General features: G+C 50.0%; 2 protein-coding genes across 6 annotated transcripts; one reads left to right on the top strand and one right to left on the bottom strand.

The window, feature by feature from the left end:
- Nucleotides 1-3,506: 3,506 nt before the first annotated feature.
- On the bottom strand, nt 3,507-6,526 carry CLP1 (cleavage factor polyribonucleotide kinase subunit 1). Of its 4 annotated transcripts, XM_045485286.1 has the most exons (4): nt 6,377-6,457; nt 5,724-5,853; nt 5,017-5,644; nt 3,507-4,613 (listed from the first exon to the last, which is right to left on the bottom strand). In XM_045485286.1, exons 3-4 carry the CDS (start codon nt 5,620-5,622, stop codon nt 3,942-3,944), a joined length of 1,278 nt encoding a protein of 425 aa, XP_045341242.1. In that variant the 5' UTR covers nt 5,623-5,644; nt 5,724-5,853; nt 6,377-6,457; the 3' UTR covers nt 3,507-3,941. The 4 variants fall into 4 exon arrangements, with proteins under 4 accessions (XP_045341242.1, XP_045341240.1, XP_045341241.1 ...); XM_045485284.1 differs by lacking the exon at nt 5,724-5,853 and having other exon boundaries at nt 6,377-6,526; XM_045485285.1 differs by having other exon boundaries at nt 5,724-6,481.
- Nucleotides 6,527-10,104: 3,578 nt separating this feature from the next.
- Nucleotides 10,105-15,524, top strand: YPEL4 (yippee like 4). Of its 2 annotated transcripts, none has more exons than XM_045485282.1 (5): nt 10,105-10,432; nt 12,751-13,075; nt 13,249-13,292; nt 13,633-13,741; nt 13,958-15,524. In XM_045485282.1, the coding sequence occupies exons 2-5, from the start codon at nt 12,935-12,937 to the stop codon at nt 14,045-14,047; spliced, it is 384 nt and encodes a 127-aa protein (XP_045341238.1). In that variant the 5' UTR covers nt 10,105-10,432; nt 12,751-12,934; the 3' UTR covers nt 14,048-15,524. The 2 variants fall into 2 exon arrangements, with proteins under 2 accessions (XP_045341238.1, XP_045341239.1); XM_045485283.1 differs by lacking the exon at nt 10,105-10,432 and adding an exon at nt 12,142-12,607.
- Nucleotides 15,525-16,621: the final 1,097 nt, after the last annotated feature.

Genomic DNA, 16,621 nt, shown 5'->3' with positions numbered 1-16,621 from the left:
CAATTCATCCCAATTCAGGATTTCAGTCCATTTACTGCAACACACTATAGAATTCTTTTACTGGCAGTGTGTACTAGAAAATGAAAGCCCCCCCCCCTTTTTTGATAAAAAATGAAATCTTGATAACATTTCAGACCATATAAAAGGCAAAGCTAAGGTATTATTGGAGACACAGTATTTATTTATAGAGGCTTTTCTATCTGTAAATCAGGTTAATTTGTTTCCTTAGGAAATCATATTTCACTTTTCTACTGCATATTTTTAAGACTTCATTTCCCCAAATTCACAAATCGGGCGTCTTTCTTTTCCTACTTTCAACAGTCTAATAACCTGTCAGTTGTCTTGTCTTTCAGCTAGAGACACTACCAAATGAAAATAAATATTTCACCTTCCATCAACCAACCACACAGTTAAAACTCCCCTAGGACACTGGACTACTAGATGCCAGCCTCTTAGCCGGATGAGCAATAATGGTGGCATAATCATTATCCCAAGATTTAGATGAGATTCCATTTTCTTGTCCCGTTTGTTTTAGGATCATGCAAGATATTTCCTGGAAAGGATGTTTAATAGAGCATAAGGTTTAAAGTACCAGCCGCTTCTGAAAACTACTGCACAGTAAAATCTAGGCTAAAACAATGAGGTATCCACACCACCCAAACTTCAAATAAATTAATTTGCTATGTAGATCACATAACACCTTATAGTTTTTGTCTAATGTATAGTTTTCCAGTCCTTTACATCTTCTCATGCTGATAGATGGCAAACTACAAGGTCAATTTTACTCCAACTTACTGGTAAACAGGCAGGGGCGCTTGGGTGGCTCAGTTAGTTAAGTCTCAGACTCTTGGTTTTGGCTCAGGTTGTGATCTCACTTGGTTAGTGAGATGGAGCCCTACATCGGGCTCTTCACTGAAAGTGCGGCGCCTGCTTGGGATTCTTTCTCTCCCTCTCTCTCTCTGCTCCTCCCACACTCTCTCTCAAAACAAATAAACTTTAAAAAAAAAAAAAAAACAGACAAAAACAAACTGCTACCCTTGGATTTAGGCACAGAGACGAATGCCCTTTCAGTACCAAAACCACCAACGATCTCTTATTTTTGTAGTAATCTCTATACCCAACCTTAGGCTTGAACTCACGACCCTGAGATCAAGAGTCACATGTTCTTCTGACTGAGCCAGCCAAGCACCCCACCCTCTTTATGTTTAAATCCTGCTGCCTTCCCACCTGTCCTTGTGAGAGGTCTCTGCTTATGTTAAAGCACTTTCTCCCCTTGTGCTCTGGATCTCTCCCCCTTCACTCCTGCATTTTCTTCTGAATTTCTCCTTTGACCTTGTATTTGAAACACAGAAAAAAATACAATGGTGTCAAGAAGATTCCCATACCAATCATTAAATTCTCTCCCTCTAGTCTGTTGATATGCTGTGTCACCCTATCTAAAAAAAAACTAACAAACCCTCCCTTAATCCTACATCCAGCCCCCTCTTAGCAAAGCTTCTTGAAAGAGTGGTCTGTAGATGTTATCTTTACTTCTTCAGTTCATATTATTTTTTTCAATAATATATATATTTCTATAGGACTTTTATCTCCACCATTCCAAAACTACACTCATAAGGTCAATACTGACCTCCATGCTTTCAGATCCATAGCCAAGTCTCCTTTGCTAGCTCCCGTTATACTTTGCCTCTTGTGTTTGGGTGGCCTGAAAGTCCATCTCTATCTTCTGATTTCCATTTATACAGTTCCTAAAGAATTTTATCCAATACTACTGCCTTAAAAGCCTTCTACAAGCCAACAGCTCCCATAAACCTTCAGCCCTAACTTTCCCAAACCTTCCAGATTCTCTTTTTTCTACCTGTCCGCACAGCATCTCCATATGGATGACTAGTAGACAGCTGACACTTAATATTGCTAAAGTAGGACTCTTGATATTCTCTCCTCCTTCCATGAATTTCCCCAATCTCCTATCCAATCTAGCTACTCAAGTAAGAAATACAGAAATCAGCTTTGATTCCACCTTCTTTTCTCCACCACTTCCATCAGCCAAGCCGTACCTTACCTCCAAAATATCCCAAGGCAATCTACTCACCAATTCCACCTCTGCTAGTCTAATCCCCTATCAATTCTCACACTGAAACTACCCAAGTCTAACTTGTATCCTTGATCCTAACTCTTTCCATTATCCACAGAGCAACGATCTTTTCAAAATCAGACCATTCCTCTGTTTAACCACCTGCTTTAGTCTAAGTGTTTATGTCCCCCCAGAATTCATATGTTGAAATAATAAGCCCCCAAAATGATGGTATTAGGAGATAGGGCCTTGAGAAATGCTTAGATCATGCTTCGTGAATGGGATTAGTGCCTTTGTAAAAGAGGCTCCACAGCATATCCCTGGCCCTCTACAATGTGAGGACATAGCTAGAATTAGGCAGTCTGCAACCCCAAAGTGAGCCATCATCACAACAGGACCTTGCTGGTGCCCTGACCTTGGACTTTCCTGCCTCCAGAACTGTGAGAAATATCTGATGTTTATAGGCTATCTAGTCTGTGGCATGTTGTTACAGCAGCCTGAAGGAACTAAGACACCACCCCTCTCCCATCATTTGCCACTGCTCTTGGATTACAAAAGCCTTACATTATCTGGTCTCTGCTGCCCCCTCCAGCCTCAATTTTTACCAAGCTTCCCTTGATACACCAGCCTCTCCCTTCATCAAACACGTCAAATTTTTTCCTTTCTTAGCGTTTTGCAGGGTTTCCTCCCCCAGGAAGATTTTGTCCCAGTCTCACCTAGCCATTTAGGTCTTAACGCCAAACGTGCTCAGGGGAGGCCTGTCCTGACCACCCAGTCTAAAGCACTGTCCTAGTCACTGTGTCTCAGATCACCCAATTTTCAGTCTCTGCATAGCACTTACTGTTTTTGTTTTTCATTCTATGTAAGCTCTGTAAGACTTTGTCTATGTTGTTCCCCATCTACAATAGCAAATAACAGATACTCAATAAAGATCTTGTCGAAAGAAGGAAAGAAGGGCATCACATATTTACTCAATCCAATCTAAACTAGGAACACAAATAATCCGCAAAAAATCCAAAGAGAATGGGCTTTCCCAGCTTCTTACCACCTGAAAAAGCTGAATTTACAGTTGGACCTAGGACCCAGTTCCCAACCGGACAGACAATAGGAAAGACAACTGCAGCCGAGACAGCAAATGAGCTACGTCTGGAAAACGATCAGGCTAGAAATCTCAATCCGACTTTATCACCAGCCGCTTCAGCTCGTCATAGTAAACCAGCATGGACAACAGATTTAGCATCTATTTACCTATGAGGGAAGGGAAGGGAAGGGAAGGGAAGGAGAACCATTATAAAAATTCACTTGCTTGGTTCACAAGTGGGCTCTTGGCTTTCCTCTCCTCTAAGAGTTTAGCAGTAATTCGTTCCAGTGATGTTTCCATAGTGCTTAGGGGAAAAAACAAAATTTTTAAAAATTATACCAACTTCCGTGATTCGGCAAAAGTATTTATTAAAATTTTCCAAGTTTAAACTTGAAAGAGGCCTCCTGATTCAATCTTTCATCCTGGATAAATGAGATAACAAGTACTATATACAGAATATAAAGCAGTAATAGTAAAAAAAATTCCTCCTAAAAATTAGTCCACCAAGTGGACAGTGGCAGAAATGGGACTCTCCAGGGCCTCAGAGAATTCAAAGTGGCACCTTAGGTGATCCAAGAAACCAATTATATTCTCCTAGTTTTCCATTTGGCTCAAGATTAGAAGAGTTAGGTTACCACCAACTGTTTCAAGAGGTAGAAATATGCTTTCTACTAGTTCACTATTTACTGGCCCGCATGGCCTCAACAGATTCTCATACCTCAGCCCGTCTGCCTTTGGTGATGACCAGAAGACCTCTACGTCCCAGGCAGCAAGGCTTCCTGCTAATCTCTACTTAAGATCCATGAACCTGATATCCATGATGAGAAGGAAGTTCTTAGGCAGTGGGCGGGGGGCTGGAGAGAGAACAGTAAACACCTGATGCTCCAGGTCCACGCTGGTCACCACGATGAAGCCAGCGACACTTGTCTCAGAAAGGTTCTCCTCTGTGCCCTCAGCAGTGCTAACACTCAGGAGGTGGTGTACCATATCGCGGCCAGGCGTGACAGGTACTAGCTTGAGCTGATTGTCCTCCTGAGACATGCCCAAAGGCAAACAGGAGTCTGGAATGGTGGGTGCCCCAACTTTGTAGATTTTCACATCTGAAAATTTGACATTGAAGGCATGGGGATAGAAACAGCCCCGGAATCCATAGAAATACTCACGGATACGCTCATCCCTACATTCCCGCCGGAAGTCTTTGGAGCGTTCAACCACACCCCCGGATTTAGGGAGCAGCACAGTGCGTACAAAGTGAGGCAGGTCCCGTTTTAGTTCATTGTACAGTCGTTCTTGATCCAGAACCACAACCACATCTACCTCAAAGGCTGAGGCAGCGTGCACCAGGGCCTGGTAACCAGAGCCCTTGACCCAGCCACAGGTATTAATGACACAGCCACTCACAGAGGCCCTTCGGTTCACTTCACATCTTTGATTGAACACATCCGCTAAACGAGAAGTAATCTGCAGAAGAAAGCACGAAGGTGAGGAAAAGAGACACAAAACTAGCAAACTCATAGCTATGTAGAATAAGTGGTTATTAGGTACAAGAGAAGATGACATTCTTAATGGCTGTGGTTTTAACCTCATTAACATGGATTTCGTTTTTATGTTGTTTCTTCTGTTTATTGTTTCGTGTCCTAAGTAGAGATTGAGTTAATTACTTAACAACGGGTCCACAGACTCGTTTAACAATCTGAGGTTGACTTATATCTGAAACGGTCTTTCCCAAAATCATCTGGAAGTAATACCAGCTGAGAGGGAGCAAAGAAATGGCCACAGACGGTTTTAATTAGCACACTTTTTGCACAGCTTCCTATCCTGATAGCAGCCCTTCCCTCCATCCCCCCTTGGCGCCGGCTCTGACCTTATTATAAAGCTTGATGTTGGTGCCAGGAGTGGTGGAGCCAAAATGATACACCAGAGGGGCCTGGATAGAGAATCCCTCTTCAACATCTGCCGGCCGCTCAATGTAGAGGGCCCCCATGGTACCAGGGATGGAAACAGAGCCCTGACCCACATCCAGCTCCACGTAAGTAGGACGGCGGCCCAAACGCACTGCGTAGTTGAGCAGTAGACGGCACACTGTGGACTTGCCCACATCAGTGGGGCCCACTACCATCACCCGGGGGCCTCGCTCTTCTTCCTTCTCCGCCTGCCTCCGCATCTGCTCCAAGGCTGTGTGAGTGTTGAGATAAAGTAACATAGGAGTGTCCTTGGAGACATAAGCCACCTCGGTGCGGCCACTCAGCTGTACAGAACAGCCATGCCAAGTGAAAACAGCCACCTTGGCACCGGCATCAAAAGTGAATTTCTTGTTTCGGGTCAGCTCTGTGCCGAAGATTTCTGCCATCCCAGCCAGCAGCTCCAACTGAACTGACTGAGATGCCTCCACCTCAAAGCGAAGTTCTGTTTCTCGCTCTAGTTCAAATTTAGTTGTTGGCTTCTTGTCATCACTGGCCTCCTCTCCCATCTTTTCTGTGTAGCTGCTGAGCCTAGAACACAAATTAATTATCAGATCTAAACAGAAGTTAGGACACTGTTCAAAATCCTCCAATGGATACCTCTCCTTACCTGCTTTATTTTTCTCCTTATCTGTGATCACCACCTGTCTCACTATACATTTATTGTCTGTCTACCCCCACTGGAACGTAAGGGTTGGGCAGTCTGGTTTGCTGCTGTATCTCTAGTATCTAGAACAGGACTGGACAACCGGTAGGCACCTCATAAGTACACCGAGTAAATAAATGACTCAGACATAAGAAAACTGTATCTACAGATTGACCTAAGACTTGATTATATCACCTCCATTGCTCCTTTCGTCACTCTCGGGATACTCGACTTAAGAGGGCAACTGATTCCCTCTTATTCAACAAGAAAGGGCGTCTGCAATCTGGATGCAAAGCAGAGAATATGGAGTTTGCACTTGGAAACAGCATTAAGGTCCCGCTCAGCAACTACTAGGTAGTGTCTTTAGACAAATCACCTAACCTTCTCCTCAGCTGTCACCTGGAGTCACTTACACTTCCTCTCACAAAGTGTTGTGCTGGGGACTGTTGGAGGGAAAAAATTACTCCGTAAACTAGAAAACGCCGAGAAGTAATGAAGAATGATTTCCGATCCCGAGCCGCAGCTCTAAGTCCAGCATCTGTCCCGGCACTCCCAGACGCCGAAGTCTGTCCAGGCTCTAAGGGGCGACGGTTGCATTCCTGAGCTTATCGTCTCACCTGCACAAGCCACGAACCCAAACCGGTAAAACGACGAGCTCCCGGCCGGACCTAAACCCAACTACACGCCACGCTCGCCCAGTTCCACGCCGGAAACAAAAGCGGTTCCGCACTTGCGCAATGGAGGAGCCGCGGTCGCGCGATGTCCCTTGGGATATGTAGTTGTGCGGGAACGGCCTCGAACTATTGAGCTCGCGCTGCCGCTCGGCCTTCTGGGAGTTGTAGTTAAAGGATTGTTTTGATCGTGACGCCGAAGGTGGGAGGGGCGGTGGCCCGTATTGTTTGCGAAGGCGGCGCGCCGGGGGGTAGGAGGCGTGGCGGTTACGCCCCGCGCGGGGCGGGGACCCGCCGAGGAGCCAATGGTTGCCGAGGCGCGGCTGCTGCGGATTGTCGCCCCAGTGTGCCCGCTCACCTGCAACCGGGAAAGGAGAAGGGCGGCGGGAAGCGGGGGTAGCCTCACCATCTGGGTCCCACGACCGTCTGCTTGCCGGGACCACAAGCCAGGATGTGAGAAAATGCGCAAAACCCCACGTGGAACACGAGGAAATCTGAGAGTAAGGAAAGCGAAGGAGAACAGCTTGTCCGAGGCCAGCCTGGGCTGTCATCCCCTACCTGACACAGTGCGTGGCACCTAGAGGGCATTAAGATTTTTTGTTTGTTTGTTTTAATAAAAGAATAACAACCCAAGAATTTCTTCCAGCTACTCTCTAGGTCAGTCATTACCCAACAACGTCTCTCCTATCGAGTGGGGAGTTCTGTTGGGGACTCCTTTCCCTCCCTGAATCCCCGTCAGTTATACCAGGCCAACCGTTTACCCCGCAGGCAACAGGTTGGGCCACGGTCTGTAATTCTCACGAGCTTGGGCTTTGGAATCTTGTGCTCTGCTATGCCACTTTCTCACTGCGTGACTTTGGGCAGATCAGGCTCAAACTCTGAGACCCAGTTTCTTGTCTAAAATAGGGATAATAACTGTACTCAACCTCTTAAAGTTGTTTTTAAAGATTGAATGGGATGATACATGTAAAGTACTAAGCACACTGTAACACAGCATTTGATTATAGCTTTTTAAGTTTTTATTATAGGTTGAGGAGGGGGAGCACGAATAATGCCATCCATTTGTACAGTAGTTTAAATATTTTTCAAAGCCCTTTTCACTATCTTCTTTCACAGCTACCCTGTAAAGTCCGTTTTATTATCTCCACTTTCAGACGAGAGAGGAGACTAAGGTAGGTGAAGGGACTTGCTCAAGCTAGGACTCAAACCCAGGATTTGGGAGTTTGCTATTATAATAGGCAACACATAGTGTTAGATGCTAGGTACTATTCAAGGGGCTTGACAGGCGTAAATTCATTTAATCCTCACAAGAATCCTGTGAATATACTGAAATTGTCATCCCCGCTTTACAGATGAGTACTTTCTTCAGTCCGGTTACCACGGTTAATCCGGGTCCAGAAACCTGGGGTGATTTTCTGGGTTGCCTTTTACACAGTGGCCCTACCCTAGCAATCATTTGCGTGGGAGTGCCATCCTCACTGCTCACAGCTTTTTCTTTAATGGTTTGCTTTCATTCATTCATTCACCACGGCATGCATTCTCTGGTGACCTGTTAAATATCCCATGATCTTTCACCGTCCTTCAAAAATTCAGTTCCAGGATTCTATTTGCCAATTTTTCTCCCAGAATGAGCACAGCCTCTCCTGTTTCCCTGCAGTCTACCTCCCAGATCTGTTTCTTTGCCTCCACACTCTCTCCCTTGAGGCAATTTCTCCCAAATATCTGAAGGACATCTTTATTTGGATACTGTATAGCCATCTCAAGCTGAATTTCACGCAAAGAAACCCCTCTCCTCCTTTGGACTGTTTCACTTCTTAAACAAAGTGACGGCACAACATATAGAGCATCCATGCTTGCCTAAGCTCTCCTCGCTTTTTAACTTCCACCAAGAGCCCTTGTCATCTGCACCCCCAACAATATGGTCCTCATGTGTCTTTTTTATTCTCCTCTCCAGCTGAATCTTTGATCATTTTCTTCCTGAGTTAAATTCATTGGTATCCCTTTTTGCTTCCAAGCTCTCAATCCTTGCCCTAAGAGCTACTCACCTACCCTTTCCCCACTTCCGTCGTTTCCCTGCAAGAATGGTTCCTCAAATGCCTCCCTCCACTTACCTTTCCTTTCTCATCTGCTGCCCAGACAGAAACACTTCTTCCTTTACCCAGTCCTCTCTCTCACTTCCAAACCTCTGGTGATATCACTCACGGCACCTGCACTGTGTTTTCACAATTTACCTCAAACTCCAGAATCTTCCCTGATTAAATATTCACAATTCCTTGTATTTTTTCATACCCAGCTAGCAAGGCCTCCCATTACCCACATCTCCCTACTCTTTCCTTCCTTGCATGTGAAAAGACAAACCACCCACAAGCTGTCCTTTCTAAGTCCCTATCTTTGTCACACTTCATTTTCTTTCTTTTTCTTTTTTTCTTTCTTTCTTTCTTTCTTTCTTTCTTTCTTTCTTTCTTTCTTTCTTTCTTTTCTTGTCACACTTCATTTTCTAGATGGTAGCCTCTGTTAGAAGTTGGAGTTTTTCATCTTAGAGAATGTGTTCTGTGCCCACATACTTTAAAGATATGCACAGGACAGCACTACATGAAAAATAGAATCTGAGTCAAATGAAAAATACTTGGAAGCTGATAGAAAAAATAGCACTGAGAGATAGAAGTTCTTCCTAACATATCAAGTTGGTATGCGTCTCTTGAGATCTCAGAATTTAAGAGTAAATCCTCTCTGGGTTTAAGGATATTAAGTTGAGCACACTATTTTTGAAATAATAGTAGCTGCTGTTATTTATATTTATATTTATATTTATATTTATATTTATATTTATATTTATATTTATAGCGTGCCAGGCACTTTTTAGGTGTTTACAGGTTACTTCACCTTATTTCACCTCTCCATGGGGTAAATGTCACAAGCTTCATTAAGCAGAAGAGGAAAACTGAAGGACAAACAGGATCAGCAACTCGCCCAGTGGTTCCTCGTGAGCATATTGGCAGAGCTGGATTCAAACTCAGATCTCTCTGAGACCCAAGCCAGACACTCGGACCACGTCTGAAGATGCAACTCAGCCGCTGTTTTCTGATCGTCTTCTGGATGCGGGGCTCTGCGCTAGGCACTGCAGTCCTGGGATGCAGAGAGGAGTTTCCCAGAGGACGCTTCTCAGAAAGTTTACAGCCCGTTAGAGAACCTTATGTAATGTGGGTGTTTCTGTCCAGAAAGCACAAGTAGCTTGGAGGTAGCTGAGCAGAGGTTCCTGCTTGTGAGATGTCCAATTTCATCTGTGACCCTTTCGGGGACATTAAGCTGAGGCTTGGAAGTGTCCGGTACAAGCTTGGGGGCACAGTTTGCCCTATGTGACAATTAATATGTCTCTCTTTTCCCTGCGTCAGGGCTGGCATCGGAGCTGAGATGGGAAATATATCATCTTGGATGTGTGTGCACACGCCTCTCTGCATCCGTCTCTCACTGTCACCGCCTGGCCACCTCCTTTCCTCCAGCCCTGCCACCCATACTCCATCCTGGCCAGCCCTGTCCTTCCTCCAGGTTCCTTCTGTCTCCTTGGCCACACTGCCTTCCTCCTCGGCAACCAGCCTTTGCTCCTGCGCCCCCCTGGCCACCCTGGCCCTCTGCTCCCTCCCCTAGCCCCATCCCTCGCCGCCTGCCCCCTCCCTTCCTCCCGACCCGCCTCCTGTGTCTCCCAGCCCTGCTCTGACGTGGGAGGTGAGGGGGTGGGGGGACGGATGACTCACAGTGTTATGATGCAGTTCCACAACACACAGCTACATTCACCCACAGACCGAGGTACAGACGAGAGACAACCTCTGGCCCCCCAGCAGCTGGCCAGCTTGGCAGCCCCAGTCTCGAGCCCCTAACTACTCTCCCCCGCCCCCATCCCCTTCCCAATTGAAGGAGCGGAAAGAGAAGAGAGAAGAGTGAGCAGAGAGATTGAGAGATTGAGAGAGAGAGAGATAGACGGAGATCTCTGGAGCAGACCTCAAGGTGAGGGGGCAGCCCTTCTCCAAATGAATTTTTTTCCCCTTTGCAAATTTCCTCCTCCTGCTGCGTGTTGCTTTCTCCCCATCGCAAAAGCATTATTCATCCACCCTTTGTCCTCCCTTCCCCCTCCCCGCTGCCTCTGCTCCTCTCTCCCTCTCCGAGCTCTGACGGTTCCGCACTTAGATTTCCCGGCAACTTCGGCTGCTGCATCAGGCCTCACTGTTTATTGTTTTGCTGCTGATGCAGACCCCCAAAGCCCGACCGGGGAGCTGGCTGCGCTGCTGATTATTTGGACCATACCATACCGAGAACGCCAGCCCGGGGGGGTGGGGGATGAAACCTCGGAGGAGATGAGAAAATCCATTGTGAGCAGGTGTTGCATCCGCCCCCCCCCTTACTCCCCCAGGCACAGGATTCGCACCTGGTTCCGCGAGCCTCTGCCTGGGCGCCTCTGCTGTCAGCACTGGTTGCTCAGTACACCGCCCAACCCCCCCCCCCTCCACCAGCCCTCCCTCTCCCCTACCTCCCACGGTCCAGCCCAGGCTCACTTGGGGGAATATCCTCTCCCTAACACTCAGCTTGCCTTTGTTTTTCCATCATTTGCCCAACTTGCTTCTCCCTGTGATCTGAGCCGGGAAAGAAATGAACCCATCTCCCCCTCCCAGCCCCCTTCCCCCCCCCCCCCCCCCCCCCCACCGCGAGTGATTCTCTGGCCTTCTGTGCAGGCTCTCTTTGGCCTGATGGGGAAGCAGGGGAGAGAGAGGGAGGGAGGCGTGACATAGGCTGGGGAAGGAGCTAGAGAGCAGGGACCCAGCCAGCCCCTTCACAGGTGCACTTAGGTAGAGAGCAGCAGAGGGGAACTCAGGCAAAGTTTGAAGGCAGACCTGGGAAGTGGACGCTGGTGAGGAGGGCCCAGACTCCTGCGGCCAGAGCCCAATGTCACCCTGAACTCAGCTCAAGGTGTCTTTCTGGGGCCCAGCCACAGGGAAAGGACCTCAAACTGAAGATGGGCTCTGTTGGGGGTTCTGTGGAGAGACTGCTGCCTGGCGGCCCCAGGAAACACTAAAATGGCTGGGGCACCAGTGGCCACCACAGAGGACATGATGAGAGCCTCTTTGCCCTGACTACTCGCAGCCACACTGTCCCTGCTCTGCTTAGTGGCCTTTGCCTTGCCAGAGCACCGAGCTGGCACCTCTGAACTGGACTTGAGCTAAATCACCCACAACAGGCCTGAAGGCCCCATGAAGGAGACGCCTTATCAGAGACAACAGAGGACACCTCCCTTCTTATCCTCTGCCTCTTGTACCCTCAGTCACTTTGGGACTGGAGTCTGGACAGATACCAATATCTTTCTCACCATTCCTAACCAGAAACCAGCAATTATTTTATCCGCTGTCACCCACAAGAGTCACTGCTGTTCGTCCCTGGCCCTGGGAAAAGGTGGAAACGTTCTCTGCCTTATACCCCAGAGCATAGGTTTTGAAAATAAGAATCTCCCACTTCTGCTCCCACTGCACATCACCTAGCCCAGGAGTGCCACCCTCCCCGAAGTGATCCCCACTTCCCATGGCTTCCGGCTGTCAGGTCTGTCTCTCCACGGGCTGAATGTCCACGTCTTTAACTGAGGCTAAGGCAACAGTTAGAGCAGTACAGACAGACCAAGGGGCTCAGAAGCTGAGAAAAGCTGGAATGAGAGGACCAAAGTGCGGGACCGGGCGAACAGCCACATCTGAGGTTGGCAGTACCAACGGAGACAGCCATGAAGTTCTAGTTCCAGGAGTGCAGGACCCCAGGCCCAGGAAAGGGCCGAGCAGGGCGTGTGTACTTGCCCGCCTGCTGGCCTCTCTCCCACGCGACACCTACAAAGGACCAATTGCGTTGCAAATGGAGGCCACAGAAAAGAAAAACCGCCAGGCTTCCCCAACTTGCAAGAGGCTCTGAACCCGAGCCTTCCGGCGCACGTGGGACGCAGACCCTCACCAAAGAGCCAAAACCCAGGCGAGAGCACTCGCAGATGACGTTGCTCCCATGGCAGCATTTGCACCAGCAGGCTGCTCTCAGTGGAAAATGGTGGAGGCTGCTCCCGCCCCAGGAGGGAAAGACACCACCTCCCGGCTGTGGCACCAGAGGCCTGGAACAGCTGCCAGAGCAGGCGGGAATCCAGGGACCGAGGAGAGAGTGCGACTGGACGCTGCTGGGGGGGGGGGGGGGGGGGGCAAGGGACCGATGGTGATGGGGGAAGTAGGGGCAGGGGAGGGCTGAGCCCATCTTCCCCGTTCCCTCGGGAGGGGCTCTCCTGATGCACTCTCCCCTCTTCCCAGGTGACTTCCATTTCTATCTGGTTCACGTCTGGGGGGGCCCTGGCCGGGCAGCCCCCCCACATTTCTCCTGCCCCGAAACACGGCTCTAGCCAACCTGCTTCGCTGCTTCACCTGCGACCGACTGTGTGGGGGCTGCACGGCGCCAGCCCCTCCAGCCCGCCAGGGCATCGTCCTCCAGCCCGTCATGCCCAGCTGCGACCCGGGCCCGGGCCCTGCCTGCCTCCCCGCCAAGACGTTCCGCAGCTACCTGCCTCGTTGCCACCGCACCTACAGCTGCGTCCACTGCCGTGCGCACCTGGCCAAACACGATGAGCTTATTTCCAAGGTACGCCAAGCAGGGGGGGCCCGCCGCTCGGCCCTGCCGGCTCCCACCAGGATTGTCCAAACTCACCTGGCGGAGAGGCAACAATGCCCACCCGCCCTCTTCCTTGCCCCTGGGGGACCCAGGCAGTGGGGCCCAGGGCACCCCAGCAGTCACCGTCTGTCCTGTCTCCACAGTCTTTCCAAGGGAGCCATGGCCGAGCCTACCTGTTTAACTCCGTGTGAGTCTACCTCTCTCTTTGTGTGTATGTGTGTGTGCGCGCGTGTCTGAATGACTTTCCAGTGTGGGAAAGGGAGGTGAGCCATCCGCAGGTGGCCTGGCGCCTTCTGCTTTGGCAAAGGGGGCCAGAGACCCAGTGTGCAGTTCTCCCGTGGAGCATGTGGGCAGAACTGGAGAGGGAAGGCCCGGGCACTAGTCATGAACGGGTGGATTGCTGCCGGCAGGCCTTCCAGTTGGGCAGGGCTCAGCGCTCTCCAGATGGCAGTTCCTTTGGGCTGTTTGGGGGCTGAACTGATGGAACAACTCCACTGGTGCCGGGTCCTTCCTCTTTCCTGAGACAGGGTCAACGTGGGCTGTGGACCAGCCGAACAGCGCCTCCTGCTCACGGGGCTCCACTCGGTAGCTGATATTTTCTGCGAGAGCTGCAAAACCACGCTGGGCTGGAAATACGTAAGTCCCAGGAGAGAGGGCCACCCTCTCAAGCGGACAACCAAGCCCCCCCCCCCATGCCCACATGGCCAGGTTTTTGCATGACGCCCAGAGGCAAGAGGGAGTTAGTTGCTGGGTTGGGGGGGGGGCTCTTGGGGGGCAGAGGTAGTACAGCAGTAGTAGGAGGTCCTGGAGGGGGTCTGCTTTGTCCTGCTTTCACTGCTTCCCCTCCACCAGGAGCAGGCTTTTGAGACGAGCCAGAAGTACAAGGAGGGGAAGTACATCATTGAAATGTCACACATGGTGAAGGACAACGGCTGGGACTGAGGGGCTCAGGCAGGCTGTGCCCTTCCTCCGCATGCCCACCCTCCCCGCACCCGTCCCCGGGCCCTGCCAAGCAGTCCATACCAGCATGAGTACTGCCCCACCCCTGGGGGGAACCCAGCTCCCGGCACCTCTCCCCCGCCTCCACCTCATCACCCCCAGGCCCCTTTGGAACAGGGGTCTGGGGTACCCCAGGGGTGTTCAAGGCTCAGGAGTGGGCAGCAGTCAGGGAGAGCCAAGGGGATGGTTGCGGGTTCTTCTAGCCCTAAGATCCTGAAAATGGAGGTGAGGGCAGGGCGGAGATCAGGCAGAGGACCAAGGGAGGACCCGTTTCTGCCCCAAACTCTTTTTGAGTGAACGGAGGACAAGTTTTGAGGCATGGGGCTGGTAGATCCCAGCCCACAGAATAGCAGGTGAGAAGGGGCTCGAGTTGGGAGAGAAATTTTGGTCTCAGACACTGCGACACACTGGAGTCTCTGAGGGTGAAGTTTCCCACCCCTGTTTGTAGGAGAAAGCATTTGGGGGTGGAAGGAAAGAAATCCCAGATCCCAGGCCCTGGGAAATGAAAGAATCACAGGGGTTTCCATTTTACTCCACTTGTTAGTTTATCTTGGCACTAAAGAGGCACTTTCGAGTACGTGACTTTCGCCACGGGGTGGGGTGGGAGAAGCTGCCGCTGGAACAGCCCCCACCCCCCACTGGCCGTTTCCAGAGCGAGCAGTCCGTACGGGCATTCTGAGGCCCAGCCACTGCTCCCTGGGACCCAGTCCCTTGGAGGGGAGGTGGGACATCAGTGCCACGGGGCCAGGCTTCCTCGTGGCTGCCACCAGCGAACGAAACTTTTGTATGATACATAAAGTGTTTGGGTCTATTTTTAATAAAAAGGGGAAAAGCAACCGTGAGGCACTCTCTCCTCTTGACTTTGCTTCCCATGCACAGACCTTAACTTATACTATTCTGTCACACTCCCCCAGTACCTGTCCCTTTAGGCCACTAGAGGGCAGCAATTGCTTTGTCTGTGTCGAGACCCCACTTGAGCCCTCACCAGGGGGATGGGTCTTCAGGTGAGGTTTGCTTAGTGAAGCGAGGGCTTTTGTGAGCAGTGTTTCCAAAGGGGGCAACCAAAACAGCGCCTCTTCCAGAGCCCTTGACAATGAATCAGGTATTGCCTGGATCCAGGATTGGGCACCTGGAAGAGGCTCACCCCTGAACAAGGGTGTTCTTGGGTCCTATTGCCTTTCAGCCTGGACTTGGAATGTTTGGGTCAGCTCATGGCCACACTCGAGGCTGAAAGGAAAATCGATCGAGCAAGGCAGCTTGATCCAAAGTGGAACTGAACAGCTCAAGATGGCAGCCATCAGTGCAACCATGTGACCCACGTGCATTTTCGGGGCAGTGATGTGAAATTCCCATTGTTGTTGGGTCACTGACAACTGCAGGGAGGACTGTACACATCATAAAAATCACCTTTTGTAAGCTAGCTTGTTATCCAGATTCGTTCATTGATATTGCAGATCTTTGCAAAGCACCTGTTACCTGCCAGGCATTGTGTCATGCACTGGAGATGCAGTGGACAGCAGGGCAGCTGTGGCCTGACTGTGGGGGGGGGGGGGGCGGTGCTCTCGATCTAGTGGGAGGACAAATAGTAACCAGATGATTCCAGAACAAGGGCTCTGAGCAGGGATGGGGAGTAGGCTCAGGGGCTCCTAGCAGAGGCTCAGCCTAGATATGAGGAGTCAAGGAAGACTTCACAGAAGTGATGACTGAAGGCACGTGGAAGAGACATCGAGTGGACACAGGGGAAGTGGGGAGGGGCATATTTCAGACACAGAGAACTGTGTGCCAAGGCTTGAGCTTAGTTAATTGGAGGAGGGAATAGAAGTTTCCCCAGAAAAACAGACCATTTGGGGAGCTAGATTTCATCCCAAGGGCATTGGGAAAACACTGAAAAATTCTTAAGAGTGGAGTGACATCATCAAACAGCTGTTTTGTGCCCAGAGAAGAGGCTCAAACAGAAACGTTAAGATGCTGAAGAAAGTTAAGGGACAGAACCTAACTGTACTACCAAATACCATACGGTCAGTGTCAGAATGGAGAGGCTGTTTGGGCAGAAAGGGAGAACTGGCAGATACAGAAGTGCGTGAAGAAGGCAGATACAAGCCCTGAAGGACTGACGGCCAGCACCTCCGAGGCCTCGGAGGCGTCTGTCCCGCCACTCACTTTCTGCGTGCCTGGTGATGCCTAGAGATCCAGAAACCCAGAAACCCTCAGTCCTACTTCTGGTGCCAAAGTTCAGGAAGGGTTCTCTTCTCAAGCCCCGAGCACTAACCCTGAAAATCAGGCACAAATGAGCTACCTTCTTAAAGCTCCCCCAAACTGCCCCCCCCTTTGCTTACTTTCACAACTTATTTCCTAGGCACTGTGGGAAACAGAGAAGTAAATGGTGTAGCCATTGTTCTCAAGTTCTTTGTCATCTCCCCAGAAGGAATCGTTCTGTGGCTTGGCTCCAGGGATCCTATTTAATCTCAAGGTCAGGCCATGGGCAGTGCTGCCCAAACCTTGGATGCCCAGACAGGT

Source organism: Leopardus geoffroyi, chromosome D1, assembly GCF_018350155.1.
Source record: "Leopardus geoffroyi isolate Oge1 chromosome D1, O.geoffroyi_Oge1_pat1.0, whole genome shotgun sequence".
In the NCBI taxonomy this organism is placed as follows: domain Eukaryota; kingdom Metazoa; phylum Chordata; class Mammalia; order Carnivora; family Felidae; genus Leopardus; species Leopardus geoffroyi.
Note: the sequence above shows the minus strand (reverse complement) of the source record. Positions and strands in the feature narration are given on the sequence as shown.